Source organism: Salmo salar, chromosome ssa22 (assembly GCF_905237065.1).
Source record: "Salmo salar chromosome ssa22, Ssal_v3.1, whole genome shotgun sequence".
In the NCBI taxonomy this organism is placed as follows: domain Eukaryota; kingdom Metazoa; phylum Chordata; class Actinopteri; order Salmoniformes; family Salmonidae; genus Salmo; species Salmo salar.
The window spans coordinates 42,476,718-42,487,500 of NC_059463.1; the positions used below are offsets into that span (position 1 = coordinate 42,476,718).

General features: G+C 40.9%; 1 protein-coding gene across 11 annotated transcripts in view; it reads right to left on the reverse strand.

The window, feature by feature from the left end:
• Window positions 1-10,783, reverse strand: part of cacna1da (calcium channel, voltage-dependent, L type, alpha 1D subunit, a) — a 144,751-nt gene that overhangs the window by 83,818 nt on the left and 50,150 nt on the right. For all 11 annotated transcript variants that reach the window (XM_045705835.1, XM_014167635.2, XM_014167632.2 and 8 more), the window contains exons 4-5: window positions 9,172-9,311; window positions 2,009-2,214 (exon numbers count right to left, since the gene is read on the reverse strand). In XM_045705835.1, coding sequence (XP_045561791.1) covers window positions 2,009-2,214; window positions 9,172-9,311 — 346 coding nt within the window. The remainder of the gene's footprint in view (window positions 1-2,008; window positions 2,215-9,171; window positions 9,312-10,783) is intronic.

Below are 10,783 nucleotides of genomic sequence, written 5' to 3' on the forward strand. Positions count from 1 at the left end.
TATATATGTAATTCTGTGTGATTATTTAGGTATTTAGTAAATAAATAATTAAGCCAATTTGTGTATTGCTGATTCAACTTGTTAGCCAGGGTTCATACAGGTAACCAAGTACCTTACGACATTGAGAATGAGACTGAATAAGGTGACGATTAACAATTGACAACTATTGATAAAAAAGATCTTCAGATCTTTAAGAGTTTATTCGGAAGACAGCAGCTCTATAAACACTCTTCTGTGGTGCCCCAGGTTATTAATGAGTTAATTGTTGCATGGTTTAATTCAATCACGTAATCAATTAAACGTTCAGTAATCGATTTGATAAAATAGCCTGTCATCTCATTTAATCAGTCAGAGACACGACAATGGGATTGTTTTGAGTACATTGCTGGAAAGGACAAAAACATGTGTATTGTAGTGTCAGGAGACGGAATGGAAAAATGGAAAAACCCAATCATCTGAACAGCACCCACAAAGAATTTCAGGATAAAGACAAAGTGAGACAATCATAATTGTTTTTTTTGGGGGGGGGGGGGGGGGAATTCGGTCAAGATTCGACTCCTGGAATATTAGCAGTTTTAAAGCTAATTCCCTGCAACAAGAACAACAACAATAAAAAATCCACATCTGATTTTTTTTTTTTTTAAACTGCTACATTTTATTTTTGCCAACAAGAAGGGTGTGAATAGTTTGGGGTCGCATGGGTTGCAAGGCTGAGGTTTGTTACTATGCTGCTAAAAACAATATCCATCCGGACCTTTGCCACATAGGACATTTGTGTGACCGGACCTTCTGAAATAGCCCTGGAGTACCCCTGCTATGGGTATATGGTTTCAAGCCTCCCATGCACTGGCCTACTTTCTGTCCCTGAAATTAAATCATATCAAAACGAAATAGAAATGCTTTTATCAAACTAAAACTGAATAAAAACGAGTAAATCAAGTATGAAAATCGAAAATAATCAGAATTTCAAATAAAAACCTCAAAACTAATAAAAAAATCACAAAACTATAATAACCTTGTCGTACAGTATGTAAACATGTGCATGCATGTGCATCTGGGACAAAACGTCGAAGAGTCTTTTTTCATGGGTGTGAGGAAGACACACACACACACACATACACACTCGCAGGAGAACTCATGTCTCTGGGGCATTGATTTGGACAGCCTGTTTTAAGAGAACATTCCAGAGGGGCTGCACACAGACCATATGGTCACATATTACTGTTAGTGTCTTCACCCCACAGACACATAGTCTGAGCTGAGAGAGAAACACTTTCTGTCATGGAGAGGAACGGCTGGGCTGGTTTGGGCTGGGGAGGGTCTGTCAGGACAGAAGTAGACTTCTAATACATATGTAACTTTGGGACATTTTTCACCAGAACAACATACAGTAAAGGAGTTTAGAGTAAACTTTTTCATTATGCGGATGTGGGGAACGAAGCCACCGGAATCAAACCTATCACTTTAACGTTCCTACTGTAACGCCATTTTCCTAGCAACTGAACCATACATGACCATGGGGGGGAACATCAAGACAAAATGGTGGAGGAGACAAGATTGAGGAAGACTGAATTGAACCTTGTAGAGGTAAGGCCAGTTATATCACGGCACAGTTTTCCGCAGTGTTATTTATTGGTGTGTGTTATGCAGTGACTTTCAGAGGCTAGCCAGCCTACATACTGTAGGTCAATAGAGGTTGCTGTGCCTGTTTCATCATGGGGGTCAAAGGTGAGGGGTCAGTCAGCACTCACAACAATAAACACAACACTGTATTCGTGTCAGACCTAGGGTGAAATATTATTTCAAATCTCTCAAATGTTCTTTAGCCTGCCTGGAGTGCCAGATGGACGGGGTTTGTACTCCTTGTAACTATTCTATTCCATTGTGTCAGGCAAGCCCAATCAAGCCCAGATAAAGTATTTGAAATGATCTCAAATAGTATTTGAACCCAGGTCTGGTCGGTGTTGTTGTGGGGTCAAAGGTGAAGGGTCAGATAGCAGTAACTCACTGGGCACTCCTGAGACCAGGCGTAGGGGTCGCAGTACACGGAAGGCTCGGAGGGCTTTGACGTCGAAGCCGCCCGACTTTCCCCCATGGCCGTGCGCGGAGGGGTGGAGCGCTGCCGCTGCTGCTGCTGCAGCTGCACCCGCCTCTGCCTCCTCCTTCGTCTCTACAGAGTCTTTGGTCAAAAGCTCCAGGACAACACTGAACAGTCTGCAGAGAAATACCAGAGGAAACGTGTTACAGGAAACACATCAGAAAGAGAATGTTACAGGTAAAAAGCTCCAGGACAACACTGAACAGTCTGCAGAGAAACACCAGAGGAAACGTGTTACAGGAAACACATCAGAAAGAGAATGTTACAGGTAAAAAGCTCCAGGACAACACTGAACAGTCTGCAGAGAAACACCAGAGGAAACGTGTTACAGGAAACACATCAGAAAGAGAATGTTACAGGTAAAAAGCTCCAGGACAACGCTGAACAGTCTGCAGAGAAACACCAGAGGAAACGTGTTACAGGAAACACATCAGAAAGAGAATGTTACAGGTAAAAAGCTCCAGGACAACGCTGAACAGTCTGCAGAGAAACACCAGAGGAAACGTGTTACAGGAAACACATCAGAAAGAGAATGTTACAGGTAAAAAGCTCCAGGACAACACTGAACAGTCTGCAGAGAAACACCAGAGGAAACGTGTTACAGGAAACACATCAGAAAGAGAATGTTACAGGTAAAAAGCTCCAGGACAACACTGAACAGTCTGCAGAGAAACACCAGAGGAAACGTGTTACAGGAAACACATCAGAAAGAGAATGTTACAGGTAAAAAGCTCCAGGACAACACTGAACAGTCTGCATAGAAACACCAGAGGAAACGTGTTACAGGAAACACATCAGAAAGAGAATGTTACAGGTAAAAAGCTCCAGGACAACGCTGAACAGTCTGCAGAGAAACACCAGAGGAAACGTGTTACAGGAAACACATCAGAAAGAGAATGTTACAGGTAAAAAGCTCCAGGACAACACTGAACAGTCTGCAGAGAAACACCAGAGGAAACGTGTTACAGGAAACACATCAGAAAGAGAATGTTACAGGTAAAAAGCTCCAGGACAACGCTGAACAGTCTGCAGAGAAACACCAGAGGAAACGTGTTACAGGAAACACATCAGAAAGAGAATGTTACAGGTAAAAAGCTCCAGGACAACACTGAACAGTCTGTATAGAAACACCAGAGGAAACGTGTTACAGGAAACACATCAGAAAGAGAATGTTACAGGTAAAAAGCTCCAGGACAACGCTGAACAGTCTGCAGAGAAACACCAGAGGAAACGTGTTACAGGAAACACATCAGAAAGAGAATGTTACAGGTAAAAAGCTCCAGGACAACGCTGAACAGTCTGCAGAGAAACACCAGAGGAAACGTGTTACAGGAAACACATCAGAAAGAGAATGTTACAGGTAAAAAGCTCCAGGACAACACTGAACAGTCTGCAGAGAAACACCAGAGGAAACGTGTTACAGGAAACACATCAGAAAGAGAATGTTACAGGTAAAAAGCTCCAGGACAACACTGAACAGTCTGCAGAGAAACACCAGAGGAAACGTGTTACAGGAAACACATCAGAAAGAGAATGTTACAGGTAAAAAGCTCCAGGACAACGCTGAACAGTCTGCAGAGAAACACCAGAGGAAACGTGTTACAGGAAACACATCAGAAAGAGAATGTTACAGGTAAAAAGCTCCAGGACAACACTGAACAGTCTGCAGAGAAACACCAGAGGAAACGTGTTACAGGAAACACATCAGAAAGAGAATGTTACAGGTAAAAAGCTCCAGGACAACACTGAACAGTCTGTATAGAAACACCAGAGGAAACGTGTTACAGGAAACACATCAGAAAGAGAATGTTACAGGTAAAAAGCTCCAGGACAACACTGAACAGTCTGTATAGAAACACCAGAGGAAACGTGTTACAGGAAACACATCAGAAAGAGAATGTTACAGGTAAAAAGCTCCAGGACAACACTGAACAGTCTGTATAGAAACACCAGAGGAAACGTGTTACAGTAAACACATCAGAAAGAGAATGTTACAGGTAAAAAGCTCCAGGACAACGCTGAACAGTCTGCAGAGAAACACCAGAGGAAACGTGTTACAGGAAACACATCAGAAAGAGAATGTTACAGGTAAAAAGCTCCAGGACAACGCTGAACAGTCTGCAGAGAAACACCAGAGGAAACGTGTTACAGGAAACACATCAGAAAGAGAATGTTACAGGTAAAAAGCTCCAGGACAACACTGAACAGTCTGCAGAGAAACACCAGAGGAAACGTGTTACAGGAAACACATCAGAAAGAGAATGTTACAGGTAAAAAGCTCCAGGACAACACTGAACAGTCTGCAGAGAAACACCAGAGGAAACGTGTTACAGGAAACACATCAGAAAGAGAATGTTACAGGTAAAAAGCTCCAGGACAACACTGAACAGTCTGTATAGAATTACAGCAGAAAGAATGAGAATACGTTACAGGATTAAGGGCCTGAATCCATAAAGAGTCTCAGAGTAGGATCTAGGATCAGGTTCCCCCGGTTTATGCAATCTTATTCCTTATGATCTGAAAGGCAAAACTCATCCTAGACTTGGCGGCAGGTAGCCAAGTGGTTAGAGTGTTGGACCAGTAACCGAAAGGTTGCTAGATCAGCCCCGAGCTGACAAGGTACAAATCTGTCGTTCTGCCCCTGAACAAGGCAGTAAACCCACGGTTCCTAGGCCGTCATTGTAAATAAGAATTGTTCTTAACTGACTTGCCTAGTTAAATAAAGGATAAATAAAATAAACAATAAACTAGCAGTCCTACTCTGAGATGCTTTTTAAATACAGGCCCAGACCAATACACTAGAGATGCATACAGTTGGGCTGGTTAAAAAGTTCTGCTAGAAGTGTCTGTAACTGCAACGTCTGGAGAAAAATGTTGAAATATTTCAGATTTCAAAGTTGACATATTATTATTCTAAGCTTCACACTGAATATAATATCTGTTTGTAAGATTGCAGTAACAAATTAATAAGAAGAACACAAGCTGAAAAATACAGCACAAATGTATTGAACCCATGTATAAACTACATAGACAACAAAGACACAGCTCATTAAAACATGAATAAATCAACAAACACACACACACACACACACACACACACACACACACACACACACACACACACACACACACACACACACACACACACACACACACACACACACACACACAACAATCCCAGGTGAAAATACAATGCAATACTGTAGCGTATGGGCTGAGTGAATAGTGAACATCCTATAGTAGAAAAAGAGTCCGGTTAATTCCAGTCAGTTAGCCTGTCCTCACCTAGCCAATAGGAGAAATCATCCCAGCACATCACGTCAAAGCTGGGCAGCAGTGGGCACTAAATGGGCTGAATGGAGCTGCCAATAGAGGCCTGGAGGGCCATAGAGGGTCATACTTCACGGCTACAATCACAGACTGCTGCAGCTAACTGATGTTGGACTGAATCAGAGTGGAAAAATTAACTGAGGAGTTTGATGTGTCACTCATCTGTTCACATGAATAGAATACCATCAGAATAGAATAGAATACCAAAAAAGAATACCATCAGAATAGAATACCAAAATAGAATACCACCAGAATAGAATAGAATACCAAAATAGAATACCATCAGAATAGAATACCAAAATAGAATACCATCAGAATAGAATAGAATACCAAAATAGAATACTATCAGAGTAGAATAGAATACCAAAATAGAATACCATCAGAGTAGAATAGAATACCAAAATAGAATACCATCAGAATAGAATAGAATACCACCAGAATAGAATAGAATACCAAAATAGAATACCATCAGAATAGAATACCAAAATAGAATACCATCAGAATAGAATAGAATACCAAAATAGAATACCATCAGAGTAGAATAGAATACCAAAATAGAATACCATCAGAATAGAATAGAATACCAAATTATACAACAGGTGGGTCCTGAATGCTGATTGGTTAAAAGCACATTCCACAAAGCTAAATCTATGACGTTAAAATGCCTATTTACTCTGTTCCATCTGACTGAGCAATCCACTGTCTCATCAACCCAGCCAAGCAATTTATAAACTTCATCTCCACTATAAAAGCATCTAGATATTATCTCACATTTCTTTTAGACTAGCATTTAGTTTTCAACAGCGGAGATTTGTATAAACCTTGCTGTCTGTCTCACCGACATTTGCAACATTGTTTCAATACTCAAATTCGATCTCCAGCTGTCCCATACTAATGAACGTGTCGGGATCGGGACGAGAGAGAGAGAGGCAGGCAGCGTTACTCAGACAGTCGAAATCATGAATCAGCTGGCATAATTTTTATAGATATATACAAAGAAATGTCAATTGAAAAAAGGTGAAACAAAACAAAGTGCAGATAGTTTGCAGTATTTCCAGCTTCAGTTTGGAGTGATTGTGTTAGCTGTGTTGTTGGATAGCTCCTCTGAACAACAGTGTCCTGACGAGAGAGCACATTTTCTATGCCAGGTCAAACCACGTCTCATTAGCTCATTGTTATGGATGCATCCAAATAAATGTCACGAGAAAGCAGCTTAAACAAATGCAGCTACTGTTGTTATTCTGGCTGCACTGTTTGACGTGACTAAGTTAGCTGTAGTTGGCTAGCTAGCAAGCAAGGGATAAGAACGTTGCCTGCCACTATGACAATGGAACATTTAGAACGAATGACTGGGTCATATCCATAGATACAGAACAAAAAGACTGAACAACTGAGTCGAGTCTCAAGCAACCGAACCGATAGAACAAACAACCAGCCAGCTTGGGTAGCAACCCCAGATTTGTGTTGGGACTATATCTTGTGGAAGGATGAAACAATATGAATAGATTAATCAAAATAACATTTCTAATTAAAATATGTCAATCATTATTTGAATATGTTGGTAACCAGTTGTATAAAAGTGATCATGCCCAAGAAGACGGTGTTTGGAGGATATATTGGCACAATCACTTAAATAGAATACCATTAGAATAGAATAGAATACCAAAATAGAATACCATTAGAATAGAATAGAATACCAAAATAGAATACCATTAGAATATAATAGAATACCAAAATAGAATACCATCAGAATAGAATACAATACCAAACTAGAATACTATCAGAATAGAATAGAATACCAAAATAGAATACCATCAGAATAGAATAGAATACCAAAATAGAATTCCATTAGAATAGAATAGAATAGAATAGAATACCGAAATAGAATACCATCAGAATAGAATATAATACCAAACTAGAATACTATCGGAATAGAATAGAATACCAAAATAGAATACCATCAGAATAAAATACCAAAATAGAATACCATTAGAATAGAATAGAATACCAAAATAGAATACCATCAGAGTAGAATAGAATACCAAAATAGAATACCATCAGAATAGAATACAATACCAAATTAGAATACTATCAGAATAGAATAGAATACCGAAATAGAATACCATCAGAATAGAATATAATACCAAACTAGAATACTATCAGAATAGAATAGAATACCAAAATAGAATACCATCAGAATAGAATACCAAAATAGAATACCATTAGAATAGAATAGAATACCAAAATAGAATACCATCAGAATAGAATAGAATACCAAAATAGAATATCATCAGAATAGAATACAATACCAAAATAGAATACTTTCAGAATAGAATGGAATACCAAAAAATAAAATACCATCAGAATGAACAACAAAATAGATTACCACTTTTATTATATACTGTATATTTACATTCTTGTAGAGTACTTTTGGCCTTTTTCTAGAATTGAAGATTCTAAATGCTAATAATCATGTCAGATCCCAATGAAGCAATCTTACTATTTGATCTGACATCACATAGTCTGTGCAGTCCTTTGACCTCTGTGCAGTACTTCAAAGTGTCCAGTTCAGTTGTGGGGATATTGACATGTCTATACTTGGTTATTGACAGGATTTATCTTAGAGTGGCATTTCTATTATGATTTGGTAGCATGTGCATGTATTCTGTAGTCAGTCAGCCAGCCAGTCAGCCAGTCAGCCAGCCAGCCAGCCAGCCAGCCAGCCAGCCAGCCAGCCAGCCAGCCAGCCAGTCAGTCAGTCAGCCAGCCAGCCAGCCAGCCAGCCAGCCAGCCAGCCAGCCAGCCAGCCAGCCGGCCAGCCAGCCAGCCAGTCAGCCAGTCAGCCAGTCAGTCAGTCAGTCAGTCAGTCAGCCATCCTAACAGGATGCATCGCTCTGCATCTGACTGCATGACAGATCAACCCTGCATGCCGCTTACAGACATAGATTTGACCTAGCTACCTACTGGACTGTGTTTGTATTGGAGGGAGGGAGGGAGGGAGGGAGGGAGGGAGGGAGGGGCTGGGACAGAGAGAAAGAGAAAAATGTAGAGGAATAGAAGAGAGAGAGAGAGAGAGAGAGGGAGAGGGAGAGAGATAAATAGGGAATGGGAGAGGAGAGAGTATGGAGTTAGAGAGGAGAGAGAGGGAGAGAGATACATAGGGAATGGGAGAGGAGAGAGTATGGAGTTAGAGAGGAGAGAGAAAGGAAGAGATGAGATGGAATATGGGGTGAGATGGTGAGTCACTCCAGTGGTGGTAAAGCTGTGATTTATCCTCCATGTCTTTTCTAGGTCATATTGTATATTGTAGCTGGATGAGTGTCTCTCTTAGGACTGGGCCACTGACTGTGGATATGTTCCAAATGGCACCCTATTCCCTATACAATAAGTGCACTACTTTTGACAACGGCGCTGGTCAAAAGTAGTGAACTATATAGAGAATAAGGTGCTATTTGGGACGCATAGTGACTGGAGAGGAAGGAGGCTTAAAGAAGTCCAACTCAACCACTGTCACAAACAAGCACAAAGTCAGGCTGAAAGATACTGTACACGGCAAACCATTGAGTTCAAACAAGGAACTGCATTTCAAATTCGAACCCCAAACTGAAACACAAAAAGGCCTGGACACATCACAAGCAGGAAAAACGTGTTATTGTAAAAACGATCCATGTTCTGCTCATCAGATGAATTCCAGTTGGCATTGAATGAGCAGCTGGAGAGTAAGGAATCTTGGAGATACTTACCCAACAACGACGATGACAAAATCCAGCATGTTCCATCCGTTTCTCACATATGCGTTCTGGTGCGCCACTAAACCGTAGGCGATAATCTTCAGGAAGGTCTCTATAGTGAAAATGACGAGGAAGACATGTTCTACCGTTTCCTGCAGACAGAGAGGAACAGAAACAGTGGATTGGTATACTAAAGCTTTATTATAGAGTAATGACCATTCATAACAGCATGGTAACAAACACACAGGCATTTTACATTTAGCAGATACTCTTATCCAGAACAACTTACAGGAGTAATTAGGGTTAAATGCCTTGCACAAGGGAACATCAACCAATTTTTAACTTAGTCATCTCAGGGATTCGAACCAGTGACGTTTCAGTTACTGGCCCAACCCTCTTAACCACTAGGCTACCGCTAGGCTACAAATGCATGCATGGGTACACACACATACAGAACACACACACATACAGTACACACACACATACAGAACACACACACATACAGTACACACACACACACATACAGAACACACACACATACAGTACACACACACATACAGAACACACACACACACATACAGAACACACACACATACAGTACACACACACATACAGTACACACACACACACACACACATACAGTACACACACACATACGGTACACACACACAGTACACACACACATACAGAACACACACACATACAGAACACACACACATACAGAACACACACACACACATACAGAACACACACACATACAGTACACACACACATACAGTACACACACACACACACACACACACATGTAGAACACACACACATACAGTACACACACAGAACACAAACACACACATACAGAACACACACACATACAGTACACACACAAACACACACATACACACATACAGTACACACACACATACAGTACACACACACAGTACACACACCCATACAGTACACACACACATACAGTACACACACAGACATACACACACACATAAAGTACACACACACATACAGTACACACACAGACATACACACACACATACAGTACACACACACATATAGTACACACACACATACAGTACACACACACAGACATACACACACATACAGTACACACACACATATAGTACACACACACAGTACACACACACATACAGTACACACACATACAGTACACACACACACACACACACACACACACACACACACACACACACACACACACACACACACACACACACACACACACACACACAGTACACATACAGTACACACACACACACACAGTACACACACACATACAATACACACACATACAGTACACACACATACAGTACACACACACAGTACACACACACACACACAGTACATACACATGTACAGTACACACACATACAGTACACACACACACAGTACACACAGTACACACACACATACAGTACACACACACACAGTACACACACACACAGTACACACACACACACACACACACACACACACACACACACACACACACACACACACACACACACACACACACACACACACACACACACACACACACACACACACACACACACACACACACACATACATACAGTACACACACACATACAGT